This window comes from Pagrus major, chromosome 9, assembly GCF_040436345.1.
Source record: "Pagrus major chromosome 9, Pma_NU_1.0".
In the NCBI taxonomy this organism is placed as follows: Eukaryota; Metazoa; Chordata; class Actinopteri; order Spariformes; family Sparidae; genus Pagrus; species Pagrus major.
This window is the reverse complement of record NC_133223.1, coordinates 22,940,983-22,962,041: the sequence shown is the minus strand read 5'-3', so window position 1 is coordinate 22,962,041 and position 21,059 is coordinate 22,940,983. Positions and strand designations below refer to the sequence as shown.

Here is a 21,059-nt window from a genome sequence, read left to right as displayed (position 1 = left end):
CTTTTTTCTGCCACTTTATACTCGCAATCCACTACATTTTGGAGGTAATATAATACTTTTTACCCCACTACATTTAATTTGATAACTTTAGTTACTGTTTACGTTGCAGATTACATACATCGGAGCCAAAGTAGTGCATTCAAACTCAAATAATTTATTTTTTTTAGATTAAAAAAACAAACAAAACTGTTTCCAAAAATCATGAAAATGCAGAAAATCAGATCTGATGATGAGTTGACACAAAGTATACAGTGCACACGTGTCATTTATTTTTACTTTTGATACTTAAGTATACTTAATATCAGATACTTTTAAGTACTATTTGCATGGGTGACTTTCACTTTTATCTAAGTAATATTTTAATACAGTCTCTTTACTTTGAATCAAGTATGACCTTTGGGTACTTTATATCAAAGTCATTCAAATTAGTTGCAACATTAAAGGTGCACAATGTAGATTTGGAGAAACAGTGTTGTGGGGACCTTATTGTCCTCTGAGAACAGCTTGTTTATTCAGTTATGGGGGAAAAAAATACATATTTTTGAATTATTTTCTATTGTTACCTCATTAATATTGTGAATATTAAAAGTCTAAGTTTGATTTTCTTCTACAAAACTACACAGCGTGCCTTTAAAGTGACGGACAGGCGCATGCATCCATCTGTTTGAGGCAGCGCCCCCTGCTCGGCTCTTTCCGGCCGTCCCCGGCGGTGTTGATGTTGTGCTCGGCGCCGCCTCTCCCAGACTGCTTTATGTCTGGCAGCAGAGACCATGCGCGGTCGCCATATTACGGAGCACCCCTCCCCTCCAGTCCCGTCACAGCACAGAGCCACAGCAGCGGTGCGGGAGGCTACATACTGAACAACGCTACCGCTGGGGAGGACCAGTGATACAGCAAAACCAAGAGCAAAACGAGGATTCAGAGGGATGGATTAAACCTTTGTACGCCGCTGTTAAGTGATTGTATTCGGTTTTACATCTCTGCGCACCGGATGAAAGGTTGCCTCTTTTCATTTTCTTTCCTTTGAGGAGATTCAGCAGCTAAAAAAAAAAACGACTTGACTGTAGTCTGTGTTTAGCTAGCCGGTGATGGAGACTGGCAGCTAGCTAGCTGACGTTCCTCCTCTGTCAGGCTAGCATCCGACATAAGGCTAACTTACTCAGCAGCTATTCTGCTTTTCAGTGGGAGTGGTGGTCACAGCAGAGCCTCTCATTAGGAAAAACCCACAAAATGTTAGCTTGTGCTTAACAAAGGCGCTAGCGGATAACACTGGTAGTTAGCCGGCGAATTACAACTAGCATCAGCTGACGTTAGCTTCGCTAGCTACTCGGCAAAGCGGCTCGCTAGCCTCTTTTTGCCTCGCTAACTGTCACCGGAGGCTGTAAATATCGGCACAACTTTGCCTGATATTTGAGCGCAGGCGAGACTTGGTTAAGACATTTATTTATTTTTTTGATCGTGTTGTCTGTTGAGCGTAGTTTTGTCAAGACGGCGCCGTTAACGAACTGCGACCTTATTGCATACTGTCAGAGACAAACTACCCCCCGGATCCTCTCGAAATGCATCATCCGGACCCTGCAGGAGACTCTGGCAGTGTTAGAAAGATGGCGCACCCGGCTGTCTTTCACAGGAGGGGTAGCAACACAGGCAGCGGGAGCGGCTCCGCGCTGTCAACGCCGGTCAACCCGGTGGTCAATAACAGCCACGTCCCGGCCGATGATTATCAACCATCCCTGTTGATTCAGTGCCAACCCCCCGCTGGTTCATCCTCCCCGGGTCCCCATCATATCCCACCCCACAGCCTGAATCTGCATTCCCAGCCCCAGCCCACACAGTCTACTGGAGCTCAAATAAAGAAGAAGAGTGGCTTCCAGATCACAAGTGTGACTCCGGCACAAATATCTGTGAGTACCAACAACAGTATTGCAGAGGACACGGAGAGCTACGACGACCTGGATGAGTCCCACACGGAGGACCTCTCTTCTTCTGAAATCCTGGATGTGTCCCTCTCCCGAGCTAATGACGTAGTTGGAGCGGAGAGAAGCTCTTCAGAGGAGACGCTGAATAATTTCCACGAGGCGGAGACCCCTGGAGCTGTCTCCCCCAACCAGCCCTCACATCCCCATGCCCTGAACCAGGCGCAACAGCACGCCGGGGCCATGGTTAACGGGACTGTGCACCACCAACATCAACATCAACATCCCCATCATCCTAACCATGCCCAGGTCTACCCTCTATCCACCGGGCCTGGGAGCACCCCATCTGCCCTCGCTTCTGGAGCTTTACCTTGCGTCACCCAGAAAATGCCTTCTAACGTGGGGGTCCCTCAAGAGAATGTTTCCCAGGCTGCCCCTTCAAGTATTGCCGCGCAGCCTGTGGGGGTTGTGGCCCCAGGATCTGTCCCTGGAATGCACAGCTCTGCTACAGGCACTACAGTTAGCATAGTTAATCCCCAGACCAGCAGTGTTAGTAATGTGAATATGTTGACCTCTGCCAATGTGCCTGTGAGAGGGGGGATCAGCACGAGTGCTAGCAGTAACAGCGGTGGATTTCCTCTCAATGTGATAAGCAGCAGCAGTGGGGGGAGCATAGGTGGAGGTGGTGCTGCTGCAGCTAACCTTATAACAACCACTAATGTCGGCATGAGCCAGCAACACCAAAACATCAACTCCAACATCACTATGACTACTACGGCTCCTGCTGCTGCTGTTGCTGCTGCTGCTGTCAGTGCCTCTGGAGGGATGGGACTCTCCAGTGGGATCCAGGGAAGACTTGGATCTAATGTGCTGCAGCCTGCGAGTGCCACTGTCACAGCTGTGGCCACAGCTCCTGTACCATCCACTCCTGCTCCAGCCCCTGCAGTGGCCACCACCAGTTCTCGCTTCAGGGTGGTGAAGCTGGACTCGAGCTCTGAGCCCTTTAAGAAGGGCAGATGGACATGCACTGAATTCTATGACAAGGAGAACCCAGCCTCTGCTCCCAGCTCCTCTGCATCTGATGCTGGGTCTCTCAGCATGCGCCAGTTTGTCTCTGAGAGCTTTGCTGGGGCCTCAGAGAGGGAAAGCACAAGTGGTAGCTCTGTGAGTAGCACTATGAGTACATTGAGCCATTATACTGAGAGTGTGTGCAGCGGAGAGACTGGGGGACCCCCAGTACCCCAGCATGCCCAGGATTACGCCTCCCCTCCTCAGGGCTATCAAGGAATCCTCCCCAGTGGCTTAAGCATGGGAGTGTCCCAACCTCACATGCACCCCCAGGATATCACCCATTCACATGTGAAGACTACTGTGGCCCCCTCGGCTCCCACAAACATTCACCTGCCTGCTGCCATGTCGGGTCACCAGACCACCATTGGACTCAATACGCCTGCTTCACACCAGCAGCTCACCTACGCCCAGGCAGTTGCTAATCAACCCACAGGCTCCACACAGGGCCTAGTTGGTGTTCAGCAACAGAAGATGGGCTACGCCCCCATGCCACAGCAGCCATCTGCTAACCCCCAAGCAGCTCCAGTGCAAGTGAGGCAGCAAGAGTATACCCAGACCCACCAAGGTATCCCCCAGGGCGCTGGTTCTCAACCTCTGTCCAACCAAGCTGGACCAGCTCCCTCTGGGCCAGCTAATGGATCAAATCAGATGATGGGGGCCCTGCAGCAGTCACAGGCACTCCTTCACACACAGTCCCAGCAGCCCGCCACCTCCAATATGCCCTCTCACGTTGGAGTACCAGGTCTAGGTCAGCAGCCTCAGAGCCACCCCGGTCACCTGGACTGCCAGCAGCAGAAACCACAGTCACTCCAAACACAAATCCAAAATGTGGGCCTGGGCACCCAGCTGCCCACAACAGTCCACCAGAGCCAAGGATCTGCACCAAGTGTGCCTCCTCCCAACCCTCAGAGCGACCCCCAGGCCCAGCCCCAAGCCCACAGCACTGGGAATAGTGGTAGGATGCCCCAGCAGGGTGTTCCTCAGAGCCAGCCGACTTGTGTCAGCTTGTCCCAGGACCACAGCAGTGCCCAGGCCCTGGCTCACGCTGCCCAGGCCAGCGCCCTCTATGCTAGCCTGCCGACCTTCACCACCACCCAGCTGCAGGACGCCCAGCGGCTGCTCCTCCAGCACCAATCGGCTTTATTGGGGCTGCCCAAGCTGTCTGGAGGGGAGGCTGGATCTGGATCCGGTGCTGGCCAGGGTCAAGAAGCTGAGGGCAACACTGCTGCCGCCAGTGCCTTAACTGCATCAGCTGGTCTCAAGACTGTGGATGGAGAGGAGGATGGGTAAGAGATGCTATTTCTTTGCTTTTTTTTTATATTTGTTTGATGTGTTTTAACACAAGCACAGACACATTTTAGCAGTAGTCTGGAACCAAAGTAGATGCCTCCTGTTAAATGGGTGTTTGTGGCCCAACTCAGTATTCAGCGTCTGTTTGAAGCTGGATGATTTCACTGGTTGCTGTGGCAGCTGTGAGGGAAGAAAAGTGTTATTGTTTTCCTAGATAGCTGGCAGACAGAGGCCAGGCTTCCACAGTCTGTCTGTCCTATGCCAGTGGGACACAGTGCAGAGCTCAGCTGGACTTGATGTCTCTTGTCTATGATCAAGTGGCTGCAGTGATTCGACATTTTACCTTGACTGCCCCCTTGCTTGAATCGCGACTGTCTGCCTTACAGGGCACAATTTCTGCTGGGTGCACAGTTCACTGTACACAGTCTCAGCACATTTGTTGTTTTAAAGCAGGAAACAAGGCAGTGGTTGTATGATTTTAATTAGAGATACAGGAGGCGAGAGATGTGAAATAAATGAACTAAATCGTCCAATTTTACAGATGAAGCAAAACTATTTAATTTTGGCTGTGTGGCTCAAGCTTAAAATACTCCCTTTACCTTTCTGTGAACTCACGAGGAAGAGATGTTGGTTTACTTGTTGACATGCGTGTAGCGCCATAGTCCTTTTCCTTCACTAAAAGCTTATTGATTTTTTTAAGCTCTCTTTCTCTTCTTCCTTTTCCTCCATCTCTCTTTGTCACTCCTCTCCAGTCATTACACTTTGCTAGCGGTTTATGCAGTGAACCAACTAAAAGACCTGAGGAAGTACCTCCAAGTAATACGCTTTTAAAAAAACTGATTTTCAGGTCACAGTGAAATTTAATCACCTTGCAGCAGCAGGAAATTGCTTAAATTTCAGTCACTCTTTCCTGATTGTTCTGGAGATGTTATTATTACCTCGGCTTTTAGGATGTTTTGCATATTTGAGTTATAAACAGTTAGGGAGGAGAAACCAAGATGAGCTGATTACAGGACTGGTTCTGTAACATGGATGTTATGATGTTTTCTTTCAGTCTGTCTTTATGGGCCAGTTAGATGGATACCGAAGGATGGCTACTGGTATCACATGACGTTTAACTCTGAGGAATGTGAAATCTATGGGGATCAGGTGGATTATTGTCTTTGATGATAAGTAGCATTTGGGTGAAACCAAAGCCCTTGGTACAAATGAGAAGATTGTCTTGGCGAATTAGACTCACGGCTCATTTCTCTCTAGTTTACCTGCTGTCACACGAATGCAAGTAGTTGACACAGCGCCTGCTGAAGTCATGTGTTTTCTTGCTAATGGAGGCTGCGATTGGAACGGTCTATTCTCAACAAATTGACCTCCATTGACAAAAAAAACGTAGAGATGACGGCACAGCCTTATCAGCTGATGCAAACAGCTACACACAAACAGATACACACTAGCTCATGCACACTTAAGACCACAAACTACGCTTCTCTGAATCAAGCTTTCCCCCCAGATTCAAGCCATTTAATGTTTGATAATCTGCTGATACTTAATTCAACTTGCTATTTCTATATTTGAGTGCAGATAAACCACACTGTGAGTAATTGTAGCATACAGCACATTGAATAAGCAGACTGTTGCAACAGGGTTGTGTACATGCTGTTAAACAGTGTTAAAGTCATTTCACTGGATTTACTTGTGATAAAAGACAGAGTTCGATTGAAATGGATGAAGAGAAAGTGATATATTTTAACTGTAGGGCAGCTTTGCTTCGGTTTTTCAGATTAGTTTGTTAGACAATAAAGGGAAATGGCATAGTGATTTAAAATGCAGTGGTTGTATGCAATCTAATTAGCAACGCATATTATATGTTGTGATGCTCGTTAAATTTGAGTTTTATGAACGTTGTAAAGGATATTGCTGCTGTTCAGAAAGCTTGATATCTGTCACTCACCTTTTTAACTAAATCTAATTAGGACTCAGCCACAAATTTTGTACACTACATATTCATATAATCACAACATGATTCCACTAAAAGCTCATGTCCAATATTATTGATTTATTGCCCTAAATCTCATTTTGGTAACATAGGAATGATTGGTATTGATTACTTTCACTTTCCTGCTGAAAATGATGGTTATTTTTGTGCGAAGAGGCAGTAAAGCGTAAGTTATGGCACCTTTTTAAAGTCACTTTAATGGAAGCATTTCTAAGACCTGGGACCTTATTCCTTTGTGTACTAATTGCAGAGGAGCCAATCCTTCTCATAAAAGCTGATTTGTTCTCTATGTGGTCGGGATTTATTTACAAGCGTGTTCTAGCTGGCTGTGCGCCATGTCAGTGGTTGTACAGCTCCTGTGGTTCCTGTGCGGCTCCTGTCAACATGCTTTCAGGTTTTGATGTGTGGGATGACCCCACCTTCATAAATCAGCACCTAAGGCTCAGCTGTAAAATGGCAGGATCTCTTTAGAGTGTCAGTAGATGTGTGTTTGTTTGAATGAGGGAGGTTGTCAATGGCGCAGTTTCTCTATGTGCACTAACGAGCCATTAATGGAATATGTTGAAGATGGGTGGGTGGTCTTTGTGTGTGTGTGTGTGTGGGCGGGCAGACTGCTGGGGTTTATAGGCCAATCAGTGACAAGAACAGGGTGTGAAATGTTTAATGGTATGAGAAAAATATAACTAGTGTGAAAGCATGTAGTCTAATGTAGTCTTATGTGGGTTTTCTCACGCATGACTCTTGAATTTTAGGATGTGGTTTTTGCAGTAAGATGGCGTGCAAGTTTCTGTGTGTGTGCATGCTGAGTTTCTTGTTTCAAAGCTTCAGTTTGAAGACATCATTTAGCGAGACAGGTTGATAGGAGAGCTTGACTGATATATCTGTCGGCTGACATTATTGGCTGATATTGGCCGAACACAGATATATGGGTATTGCCGTATATGTTGTCTGATATGCACAAATATAAGTAGTTTTTTTATTGTTTTAAGATATTATAATGCAGAAAAAGATGCATGTGATAACTTGGAATAATTCCTATAAGTTTTGTTCATTATTATGCAGGTGACGTTGTAATATCTGGCTGTGACGGTATTTCAGTTCAGTTATAATGGACAGATTAGATATTTTGTTTTTGAGAGTATAATTCTTACAGTTCCCCTTTTCTTTTTTTAAAGTCTCTCCTCGTGTCTTCATTTAAGAGGCGTCTTCCTTCAGCTACGACGAATGTACACTTGCATGTATTTGACTGGCCAACACAGTGCCAATGATGACGCACAATGTCAAAAGTTGTGCCAAGTACAATATTTTTTTTGCCAAACCAGCCTGCGTCTTTTTGTTGCTGCAGTGCCAACGCGATACACTCATTGAAATGAATGAGGATACTGCATTTTTTTAACACAGCGCTATTGTTGGTTTGAACGCAGCGTGTATATGTGTGTTTGAGTGTGTGAAGGCTCAGGGGAATGTAGGCTGGCTGGCTGGCTGGCTGGCTGGCAGCATGATGGCTATCTCTACTGCTGTCTGTTTTGAATGTAATCTTCCCCCTGGCAGCGCAGGGACCCAGTGTGTGCTGGGCCCGTTGCTCATTGTGTGGAGATCAACGAGATCCCCAAAATTCACAACGCGCAGAGGAAATGACCCCACCTGACCTAACCCAACTTAGTCGGGTCTGCTGAACCTCGTTGAGACCACTGAGGACACGGCAGACTGGACCAGATGGAACCAGACTGAGTAGAGTTGTGCATCACTGTTTGAGCTTTGATAAATCCTGCTATTGTGTTGCTCCACGATGTTCTTCAACAGTGTGCTCTGTGGTATAAATGAGCATTGGCTTTGGGGGAGGTTATATCACACACTCTGACAAACCTGATGTCCAGATGTTCAGCCTGTCATTGTCCACATCTTGGTTTCATGATCTATCAAAGATGGTATTCTTTTAATATATAATGAAATTTGGGACCGTCTTTGTGGTGATACTAATGTAACCGTACTCTAAATGTAGATTTGTCCTGCCAATATTGGCTTCCAATATTCCACACAAAAATGTTTTAAAGAAAAAATGTAATGTCTTAAAAGTAATATCGCTGATACAGTTGATGTAAATCACTGGTTTCATCACATTATATTAAATCTATTCTTTGCACAATGATGCGATATTTGCCACAATATCACAAAGTCTGTCACAATACAATTTTGATGCAATTTTAATGCTGTAGTGAGAATAACAGGTCCTCTGTCTCTGTTGACTGTTCCTCTCATCAAAATCAAAGTATTTCCACACTGCTGATTTTTCTTTTCCTTTTTTTTACTTCCGATAGGGGAGTAAATATCCTCATGGTCTTGTTCTTCGCATCATCTTAAAGATGACGATATGGATCGATGTTTTTTCTTTACATCAATCACATTAGATCGTCATTCACTCATTTCTAACTTCCTTTGGTTTATTTTCTCACATGTATCTGTGATTTATTATATATTAAACGATTATTGATATATTTTGATGCATCAAAATTTTTCCATTAACATGATTTATTTTGTCTCACTGTGTGACTACTTGCTACTTTTGAAAAATAGCATATGTGTGATGAGCCATAACAAAAATAAACACGTGAATTTACTACTATCTTTGCTCACACCCAGCCATCCTCACCAAAGCTCAAGAAGTAGAAACATACAGTAGGAACATACATGAACAGCCCGTCTTACAAAATTGATAGAAGTGAACATAAAGTTGAGATTTGGGTTTTAAATAATTGACTTTTCTGCTTTGAGACATTTGTTCAAGAGAGAATCGCAATGCGTCCAAGAATCTATTTTTTCCCCCCTCATCCCGACCGGGTGTTGTGCGGCTATTTTGCAGTCAGTTCTTAATGTTTAGTTCAATAATGTTTGTCCAGGTCAGTCTTCAAAAAATGGCTGCTGAGTCACAATTATTCCTCTGATTCAAGCAATCCTTTTGTAAAGCCTTTTCATCAAGCCTTTCAAATATTGAGATGTTGTTTTCTAGCCTTATTTCCTCAATGATTTTACAAAATTGGCTGGAAATGAACCACGGGCTTTCTATGCCGTCCAAGGCTGGACAGGTGCTGTGCCTTTTTTAATCAGTGAGAATCGTTGATTGATGTCCTGATAAACACTCAAGTTATTTTTTGTTAAAAATGTACCGATATTGTGGCAGTGAGAGTGTGAGCTGTTGTCTTTTTTTATATAGAGCTGTGGTTTGTCCACAGTTGCACATCACTAAAAGTAAACAGCATTTGTTATTTGTTATGCTGCTGACGCCTCCCCCAGTCCTACCACACAGACCGAGCCAGAGAACACCAGAACACAGCAGAGCGGCAACATGCTGTGTGTGAGCGAGGAGAGGGAGGGAGGTCTCACTACACGCTACTGAATATTTACTATGTCTGTTGAAGCCGAGCGGTGAAAGCATGAATGGCAGAATGAAGCTAAACAAGGAGCAGTTTACATGCGGATATCTCTCCATAAATCACCCCACGTTTTTTGTCCCTTCGCTTATTTGTATGCCTTGTGCAGATGCGTCATTGATTTCATTTTCTCTGCCTCCTTCTTTCTGATGGTTTATTTTTCCATCAATAAACAGGATTGTTTCACTTAAGAGTGCGGTGGGAAAACTAATGGCTTGTAATGGATGATAATGGATTGTGTTTTTAGCCTGCCTTTCATCTATGAGAAAATTGCCCTCCCACCCTTGAACACACACACACACACACACACACACACACACACACACACACACACACACACACACACACACACACACACACACACACACACACACACACACACACACACACACAGTGCCATGATGGTCTAACCCTGTCGAGAAGCTGCTCCTGCTGTTTTTATTTTGGCGCTTGATGTACCTGTACAATACAGGCAGAAGCAGTTATTCAGTTGTTCATGTATTTATCGTCATTCCACTGAGGGGTTCGTACTGCATCAAAATAAGTTGACTTTAGACATTAGAGCGGCTCTTGGTCATTACAAAATAATTAGTTGTAATGGCTGGTTTGGCATCACGAGTAGAGCTGCAACAATTAAGCACTTAGTCGATCAAAAGAAAATTCATTGCCAACTACTTTGTTTCAGTCATTTTTCAAGCGAAAATGTCAAACAGTTCAAAAATGTCACGTATTTGCTGGTTTCAGCTTCTTAAATGTAAGGATTTGCTGCTTTTCTTTGTCATATACGATAGCAAATGCAGAGTCTCTGGATTTTTGACTGTTTGGACAAAAGAAGCAATTCTGAAGATGTCTGTCTGGGCTCTGAAAAAAACTATAATGTAATGATCATATAAATAATTGTCAGAGTAATCGATAATGAAAATAATCATTAGTTGCAGCCAGTGTAACTATATAACCATGACCAGTTGACTCATTCATTTCGTCACACTCAAAATTGGCTGTCCTCCTTTTGGGTTCATGAGGTTCAATGTTTGCCTCTCTCTCATTTCTTTCCCACCAAATTGTCTGTGGTTCTTGGAACAACTTCCATTCAGGATTCTTGAAACCAGAACCAGCCCACATTTCCACCAGTTTTAAGTGGAAGAAAGCCATACTGGCAAGATGTCAGATTGCACTGATTACCTGCAAGCTTTTGTTCTGTACAGATATTCGTTTTTATCCAAATAACAGGCATGTGCCAACTATTAATGATGAGAATGCGTAGACTGCTAATATGTACAAGACAAATGGCTTTCTCCCTCCTTCCTTTCCAACCTGTAGAATATGACTCACCCACTGATGTTGTCATGGTTCGCACTTCAAGTCCAAAGAACTTGGGTGAAGGGTCATTACATCACTGAAGCTTGGGTCCAGACTGCAGTGCTGGAGATGCATGGAGAAACACATTTCCCCCAAATCATTGACGAGGCTGATAATATTGTGATCAAATGAGGCAGGTCAGACTGATTTCCGCTGATAAGACTGCACTTACTCCGTAGACAGCAGCACTCAAATTCGAGGGATGAACGACGTGTCGACAAAAGTATCAGTGGTTAACCCACTCTCTGAAGTGTGGTCTTTAATTTTCTTAAAGGCATTTCTTTGTCAGAAGTCATATGACATTAGCTATGTTGTGTTTCAGTGTGTTTCTCCATGCATCTCCCGTTGACCTCAATACAGCTGACACCACAGTCTGGCTGCAAAGTGAGATTTGGTGACGTAATGATCCTTCTTTTTTAAGTTCCTTGTTCAAGTCAAGGAAAACCTGCCAGAGCCAACCTGTTCCATGTTTCTTGTGTGAATATGTTGTCTTTTTGTGATAGTCGCACTGTTTCAATCCCTTATTTATAAATGTCTGGTGTCTCTAGTTGAGTGTCTGATCCAGTGCTTAATTCTGCGAGCATTGTGTTGTGGATGGACACTGAGTGAAGTGCCTTCTATAGGTGTTTTAAGTTCGGCACAGACAGTACTTTTCTGATTCCCACCTGCTTGATTTCTATGGCAACAAAATCAGTTTTGCTCAGGAGAACAGAGACCTTCAGAGGGAAAGCAGTACTATTTTCTTTACTAAAGATGTTGTATATGTGGAGATGTTTTTTTTGTTAGCCCTAGTACAAAGACTGAAACAAGAATGACCCAAGACCCATCTTAATGACTAAAAAGATAAAGTAGGATTAATTATTTTGTGGTAATTGAGGCCTCCTGTTGTCTATCGCTTGTGTAGCATAATATTTGTGAAGTGTTTAACACTATGAATTGGTGCTGATGGAGGTTTAATGTTCAGATGTTCAGCCACGCATTTTTATATTTAGGCTTTAGTGGGCTGCCACTGTCATCCCCCTAAACATGCAGGCAATGTGCTGAATCATGGTCGGCATTCCTGTGGCCAGAACACTGTCCAGTCAGCTTCAGGAGACACACACACACACACACACACACACACACACACACACACACACACACACACACACACACACACACACACACACACACACACACAGAATGCAGTGGATGACTTTGCTATCGGCTTTTTTCTTCTCCATGTCTTTCACACAATTATCTCCATCTCTCTCTCAGTTTGGTTCGTTAAAGATGTTTGTTTTTTCAGCCTGATGGGAATTAAAGCTGTAGAGGTCATCCAAGGATATATATAGGCAAAGTAATTGATCAAAAGATAGTGCCATACTTAATTCATCCCACTGCTCTCATTGCTGATGGGCTGGACAGACCAGCTTATCGTTTTGTTTTTGTTATTTTACTATGAGGAGAGTGTCCTTTGTGCAACAATGATAATTTGTCTACAGCTCCCTGAATATGAGTTCAACGTTATTCACTGGATTTATGGCTTGATTATTATCATGCCAGACATGTTGTAACTAGATAAGAAAGGGTGAGGAATCAGCTAGGACTGCAACAAACTCTTTTTTTCCCATTAATGATTAGTCTAATGATTACTTACTTGATTAATCATTTGGTCAAAAAGTCTAGGTGGCTCCTTTTTTAAATGACTTGTATTTCATTTACCACTAGGGTTGCAATGGTATTAGGAAGATGGTAATGATAACATCTTTGAATATATCGCAGTATAACACATATATCATTATCAGTTACAAAGACCCTTAAATCAAAGAAAATAGCAGGTTCTCTTGTGGTTAAACAAATGCTGACCTATAATTTCATAAAATATTATGTGCTGGCAGACATGATATTTGATATAAGCTTGAAACATATATTTTTAATACCTCAAAATGCTAGATTTTTATATCGTCTATCAACAAATGTACACATACGATACGCACAATTTTTCTTACCACGGTAAACTTTGAAACTGGTATATCACTACAACACAACATTTAGTACAATAGAAGGCTGATCATCGTAATATTGTTGATTAATTCACTAATTTGTCAGCTCTAGAATCATTCGATTTATGTGAACAAGGCTGATAAAAATCTTCATCAAGGCTCTAATTGAATAATCGAATCTTGGTTTGGTAACTGCAAAAAAATGCAAAGAAGTGGGGGAAACCAGCAGGCAAATGTTTGACTCGTTATTTAAAGGTATAGTTTGACATGTTGGGAAATCCATCACTTTTAAAGACAAAAATGTAATTGTTTTAGAAAGTGAGATTGCAAAGATCAATATCAATCTCATGTCTGTACTAGACTCAGGACAGGGTTAGCCTAGCTTAGCAAAGAGCCTGTAAGCAGGGGGAAACTGATTTGCTCTGTTCAAAACATCCTTACAATAAAGACGGCCTGGGATGATCTTCATGAAGTGTCACAGGGGGTTCATATGTCTGGTTTGCTCAGGTTGTTGTAGTCTGATAGTTTGAGCCTTTCTGCTCAGCTGTGATGACGTGAGAGCTCTCACCAGCGAGTGTCTTTTCCCATAGGGTTTGATATTCATTCTTGCTTTGTGTGAGCTAATCCTCTTCTCTATGCTCTGTGGCTGAATGAGGAAGGCTGCTGGAGGGAGAGGGGGTGAAGCTTTTTGTTTTTATTATTTTTCTCTTTTCCCTCTCAATAGTCTAGCCAGCTGCTTCTCCTGTAAGCATGAATCAAGCACAGAGACGCTCCTCATCGTGTCCGTGTCCGGTACATCAATCTTTGTGTATTGTACTCACTGTTACCAATATATCGAGTTTATTTAGATAGCCCGCCAAATAGAACATTTTCTGTAATATTTTATATCTGCTCTTTATTTGTTTATATGTCTATATTGAAATGCATTTAAATATGCATATTGATCAACAAATATGCAGGAATGGTGCCTTTACGTGCAATTTATGGTTTATAGCTTTTGAATTTAACACTTTTTTGAAACGGACTGTGTGTGTTTTGTAGTGCAGCTCACCCACTTCTCTTTGGTGTGACTAGAAGTCAAAAGTTTCTCAAAACATGCTATTAATTGATCATTTTGCTCTTAGCATTACACACTTCCTTTGGTCTTTTTTGGCACAGTCACTGTAGCATTAAAGCCAGCTATAGTCTCCCTACAGACCATTTTGAGTTCTGAACATGGTGCTGTACTACCCCCTGCTGGTTGTCAAACTATGGACACACATACACCAGGCACACTGTATGTACTGTATGTATGTGGGTCATGTGATGGTCCTAATGCTGTATTTAGGCTTAAAGGCACCATATTTGTCAAGGCCTCGACAGATGTCTTAAAATTGACTGGTCAGATGACTGTGGGAGAGCTGCTGAAGTACCACTGCTGTTAATGCTTCCTTTCAGACAGGCTGGCCTTGATGCTCGGAGGGGAAGTGAAGCAACAGAACCACGATTTATGACGCTGGAATTAGAGATATGCTGATTTTTTTCCTTTCCTGTTTCTGATATCTGAGCTATGTGTATCAGCCAATATCAAGTAACAATCCAATACCAGTGTACTAGAAGTACTTGCATATATTATATTTTTGGACACTTCTAAACCTGTATGGGTGTTTTGCTTGTGGATGTGCTAGAGGTTACACAAGTAGCTTGCTGTTTATGGATATTGGTTACTTACAGGTGTAAGTTGCTACAGGCAAGTCGTAGGGTCCTGTCTCTAATGAATCAAATAAAAGTAAGTGGTACTTGATGGGTGCAGTGACTCGTGTAATCGCAGATACTGAAGCCAGCATTTTAAACTGTATTGGAGGTATTTCTGTTACTGGTATTGGTTATGGAACAACCCCGACTGTAAACAAAATGAAAATCTGTGTTCACACATGTAGAATGATCTTTTTCTGACCAAACAGTCGTGGTCCATTGTCACCACAGCTAAATAAAAAAAGCACCAACACTACTTATCATAAAAAAAAAATCCCTCCAAAACATTAAGAAAGCACATTTCCTTTTTAACCTGTTTAGACTTGAAATGATTCTTCTTGCTGATCTTCTTTGCCATCATATTGCCCTTTTTTTCTAATCCTATTGTGTTTTTGTGCATCTTTAATGCAGCTGTTGTTTTTTCATCTTTGTACAAAGGCATGAAAATCATCTTTTTTGATTTGTTGAGGCATGTGTGATTATAAGTAGCCCATCTGAGCACAAATGTTGGCACTAAACATTTCTGCAAACCACTGAGACATTCACATGTGTGCGTGTCAAAGGCAATATACCATATCAAAATTTCAACAAAACATGTTATAACTATTCCATGTTTATGACAAAACTTTCATGTCTGGAGGTGGAGGGGATGCTGGTAGTGTTGAAGGCATCAAGGCTGGTGAGCCAGTGACTGCAGTTAAAGACAGTGTTTCAACATTTGTAAGTGTGAAACAAGTGGATATTTAATTTCCAGCAGTGTTTGTGGCAAACAAAGCTGCATGTTTTTTAACGGGAAGTCGTGACATCTACAGCCGTGTTTGCATTGACAAAGGGCATGTTCCTCAACCAGACTTTGGGACATGTCCAGCTGTGTTTGTGGTGACCAAAACAAGTATCTTAAGCCAAAACAAGATCTTTGTGTTGTGCTGAAGTGTTTTTGTGCCTTGACCTTACTAGATAATAAGCACAACATTGTCACAAGATAAAATTGAAAGGTTAAGTTGCAACATAAAGAAACATAAGGCAGCAACATATCAGTTGTTTTTCAGAAACATACAATTCCAACATTTATTCTGCCGATTGGGTTGCCCATTGCTGTAATCATTAAAAGTGCATTTTCAATGCGTATTGGTGCAGTTGAAAGAGAATCGGCTGGAAAGGTTTTTGCATTTGTCATGTGGTTCAACATCTAGGACTAGTGAATCAGTCATGTGAGAGTTATTGAGGTCATAAAGCAGTCATAGGAGTTGTTAAAGTCACCAGAACAGCAGTGGTAAGAAACATTTGGGCTAAAGATTTTAGGATGAAAGGAACTCAGTGTTGTGATCCATTCACAGGAATCAAATTAATGAGTGAAAAAACAACAACAACAAAAAAAATTCTGAAACCAAACTTGAAGGCAGAGTTAAAGAAAAGGGAAAATAGTTGGCCAGTGAGTGTCTTATCTCAAAGGTCCAGATAGTGTGAGCTGGTGGGGTGTTTACTGCATCCAATTGCAGGTTGGGACATTAAAGTGGGACCTGACATGAGCCACAATCCTTCCCGGCGTCCAGACAGGACAATTAGTGGTGAAATGTCACACTCCTTAATATCTTTTTAAGTAGCTGTTTCTGGAGAATAAGTCTATACTGCTTGGTTGCTTTGTACCATTGGAGGTATGACAGTGGATAAAGAGGTTGTTTACGGTTGTTATTTTCTCACAGTGACATTGAGCTGCTCTCAAATATACACTCACTCACTAATGGGAATATATACTTGCATTAGCGTGAGGACCTTTGCATCCAACAGGGCTAATTAAAGGGAATATTGATGTGATTTCTTTGAGCATTGGTAAGCATTGGTCTAATTAGACATTTAATGAGCAGCAAACTGTGAAAATGTCCTGACTCACAAGGTGAAAACATTATTTAGTTACGCTGTCCTGGCTGATAAAAATAGGATTTTTTTTTTTTTAAGTGTGGCACTTGTGCTCATTTGAGTAGTTGTTGCAGAATGTTTTACAGTAACTAAATTAATACAACTATATGTCTATTTTTTTACCCATAAGAATCTTTCATTTCAAAATATGAAAATAAATACATAAATAAAATCTCTACTAGTTTTCACTTTCTTGCAACCAAAATATGGTTCTGTGTTTTACTTTAAAGTGCAAATATTTGGTATAATAAGTATTAGAGTACTTATTCTTTCATAGCTTGTTTCTCAGGTGAATGGTACGGAAGCCCTAAAGGGCCACGCATTCATACCTTTTATTTCCTCCGTTTTCCCGAGATAACGAGTTAATTTCATTTGTTTTCTCGAGATCTCGAGTTATTATCTCAAAATAACAACTGCCGTTTTCCCGAGATAACGGGATAATTTTCTCGAGATTTCGAGATAATGACTGTGATATGATAGGCCTGAGATTTCCATCACACACAAGTGGCGTGGCATGTCAGTTACTCTCTCAGTTATCATCCGGTATCCATGGAGACGCCCGGGGACCTCGTAGCTGGTCAGCTATGTAGTTAACGACGACATCAGGCTCACTTAGATTGCGGCGCCGATATAGCTGAAGCCTTGCTAACCGTCTTTTTAGATTACGCACACTAATGTGTATATTATCTGTAATAGCAAGGCATAATGCTATTTCAGCCTGTGTCAGGCCTTGATTGAAAAGATATGTGACGCGGTGATCGATAAGCTCCGGCTCCTCTGACATCGCTACACTGAATGATGTTTCCTGCAATGATTTAATATACTACACTATCGTTTTGTTTTCTTAAGATCTCGAATTAATTAAATCGTTATCTCGGGAAAACAAAGTTTCGTTATCTCGAGAAAATTATCTCGTTATCTCGGGAAAACGGCAGTTGTTATTTTGAGATAACTCGAGATCTCATTTGTTTTCTCGAGATCTCGAGTTATCTCGAAATAACAACTGCCGTTTTCCCGAGATAACGGGATAAAAATGAAATTAACTCGTTTTCACGGGAAAACGGAGGAAATAAAATGTATGAATGCATGGCCCTTTAGGGCTTCCGTATGAATGGCAATTGGTATGAATGATTTTTAAATAACACCTGCTGTCTAATACCAGACAGAGATGAAAGACTGCAGCCTTAATGAGGCTTTGTGTGCAAAGAAAAGAAACGAGTGACTCAGCTGGCTTGTTGAATGACTTTTTGTGACATGTCAGACTTTTCTCTGATCAGCAGGCACAACAAAGACACAGGGTGTGAAGTTTAGGATTAATTGGTGGCAGAAATTTAGCACGTTACAGGAATTCACCCCTACAGCAGGAGGTCTGTTCAGGTCTTTGGTGGAAGTCTAGTTTGTAGTGAGAAATGCATTGGCTAATGGCTCTACTGTGTACCACCAGATGGCAGTATGTACCAGCCTACTTCTCTGAAGTCTCAGTGCAGCTTCTAGCAGCCAGTGAGATGAGCATTTAGAGCCTCACAATACAGCACTGTGTGAAATATGTAATGTTCAAAGAAATCACATGAATCCATGTGAGTGTTTGCCTTCTGATTCTTAAATATAGATAAAGTGCAATGGTGGAGCATGGTGCCCCACAGTGTTGGTCTGTGACTGAGTCAGCTGCTTTATTTTATGTATATTAGTTATGTGTGTACTCTTATAAATATGAAAGGAATCATGTAGAAATGGCTAATGGCAAATTTTCTACAATTAATACAAACGGTGAAGTGGAAATAGGATGTTTCTCTATGAAGGGGGGCTGATATAATGTCGCTACTTCAATGTCAAACAACTACTCAGGAGGAATTTTAATGAATCCTTAAGGGTTTCTGTGAGGGTTTTGGTGGTTTGGCTTGTTTAACCAATTAATTTGATTGTGAAGAAGATGTTTTGGAGATTATTTTTGTTCAATTTTTATTGCCATTGTGAATCTATCAACATAAACATTGAACTGGTGACTGGCAAAAGCATACGGTTATTTCCATCCTTACTCAAAGTAGAAACAAGCTTGTGTGTACCTCCTGACCCCCTGGTAGGTTGTCATTAATTTGTTTTTCTTCTCTCTTTCATGTTCTCCTGTGGTCCACCATTTGCTGTAACAGGTAAGACTTGTTTTATTCTTTTTGTATTGACTCATGATGATCCAAGTTTCAATTTAACAAGTGTTAAATAGAGCAGCGTAAGGTTTTCCTCATGTTTCTGTTGCAGTTAAAATCAATACTAATTCTCATGTGAACATGCAAAAGGCAAGCCTGATTAATTGCAGATTCAGATATGAGTAAAGGAAGTGCATGAGGCTGCATCCTATTTATGGAGACCCCCATTTAATATTAACATCCATTTGATATGAAATTCAACTGTGGCAGAGAGCATAAATCTTAGTTACAGAAACAAACACATACTTGTTAACTTTTGTGACCAGAAGATGGCGATGTGCACTGCTGTTACTCTTTCTGTATTCAGTAATAATATGTAGTGATGGACATGTTGTATCAGACTTCTTGCCACTTTTCAGCAAGCCTTTTTTTGTAATATGAATTTACAAACAGCTTTTTTCATTCGTGGTCACCATTAATGTTTACATCCCGTGCTGTCTCGAGCCTCTCGTCCATGTGTATATGCACGCTTACTTCATTGCATTGGTACCATAGTTCAGTAGAAAAAGCAACATTTCCTTCATGAAACTGCTTACAACAAGGCCTGTGGATTATTTTTGGTAACATCATGATCTCTAGAAAGAGACATTGCTGATATTCAAATGTAGTTTTTTGGTGCTTTGAGCATCACAAGCCGAGTGACATCTAGGTCCATTATATTCAAGAGAAGGGGAACATCTCTATGCTAAAGCTCAGCACTACAGGTTAGAGGAAAAATATGTATTTTTGATTTTGGGGTGAACTGCCCCTTAAAGGTTTCTCTATATTGGCATATTACCTAATCCTGGCCTCTTTATGTACATGCACTGACATATAGACATATAATTCAAGTATGTTGAATATAAGAGCAGAAATACCCTGAGGATATTCTCAGTGAAAGTCTCATGATAAAGGTGAGATTGTCGGTATTGGTCTGTTTGACGGTAAAATGGTGCAGACAACAACAGTTTGTTTGCTCGTAGCTAAGCTGCGCTTATGATAGCGCTGCTGGCGTCAGAGAATTAGGCCCTGATGAAGTCATCACTGGTAAATCCACTCACTGCTCTGTCCTCTCCTCTTCTCCTCACTTGTAATCTTGCACATGCACATACAAATGAGAGGGCAGGGAAATGGGTCAATACTTGTAGTGTAATTGTTTCACAATTATTGATCTGATGAACTCTCGCTGACTTGTTTCATCAGCTGATTCAGAAGGCAAAGAAAACAGATCAGGATCTTGATTCTTTTCCAGTAAACACTTGATTGATTCCATGAAATACTTTGTAAAGACAGACATTTCGGTTTCATTCGGTTCGGTTGGCATTAAAAAAGAAACAAACATAAATTCTGTTTGCCTGCAGTTACTAAAGATGATACTAGGAAGAGGATAAAATAGATTTGCTTTGAGGCGTCATCTTGATATTTTTAGAGAAATTTGTAAAAGCTGAAACAAACTAAGATTGACAGTAGCATTCTCCATCAATTCTTGGCTGGTCGATGACGGATCAATACTGTCATACCCTGACCCTTCAGGGACCCAGCTCAGATTAGGATGGAGCAGAGCAAATCAATTGAGGAGGTGGAGGTATTTTTAGATGGTGGTGTATAATGAACCGAGAAAATTAACCCTAACCCAAAAGAAAATTTGGAAAACTTCTTGAGGGAATTTGAGGAAAGATACAGGAAACTCTATTTAAATATCTCTACCAGTTTGTTTCATATATTAATAGCTTTATCTTTCCAGTGACACCCATCCTTTTCTACAGCAGCTGAACTGTAGTGAAAGCTGTACTTTTCAACAGCTTCTCTCTGACAAACCAGCAAATAATGGTGATAAAAGATACGACAAGTCAAATTTAACATCAGTTTTAGTACTTAAAGGGTTAGTCTTTTTTTACTGACCTCAGGTGAAAAGTGAGCTTGGTGACACTTGAGGCAGGAATAGGTGCACATGCTTAAAACGGATAGATCTGGACAGACGCCCTGTAATTAGATGACTGATACTGTGTGTTAAGTTGTATTGAGTAGGACTAGTCAAGGGAGACCATAATGTATACCTCATTAACTCAAAAATAGAAACACTCCTGCTGATGCCGTTCATCTTGTCGGCCAAACAAGCGAATACCAGTCCATCCGCCCACCGCTCGGACTGATTTGGCTGAGAGACCTGTCGATTGTGTTGGAGG

General features: G+C 41.8%; 1 protein-coding gene across 1 annotated transcript in view; it reads left to right on the top strand.

The window, feature by feature from the left end:
• The first annotated feature begins 805 nt into the window (after window positions 1-805).
• Window positions 806-21,059, top strand: part of LOC141002838 (TSC22 domain family protein 1-like) — a 36,209-nt gene continuing 15,955 nt past the window's right edge. The window contains exon 1 of the mRNA XM_073474239.1: window positions 806-4,273. Coding sequence (XP_073330340.1) covers window positions 1,560-4,273 — 2,714 coding nt within the window. The 5' untranslated portion in view covers window positions 806-1,559. The remainder of the gene's footprint in view (window positions 4,274-21,059) is intronic.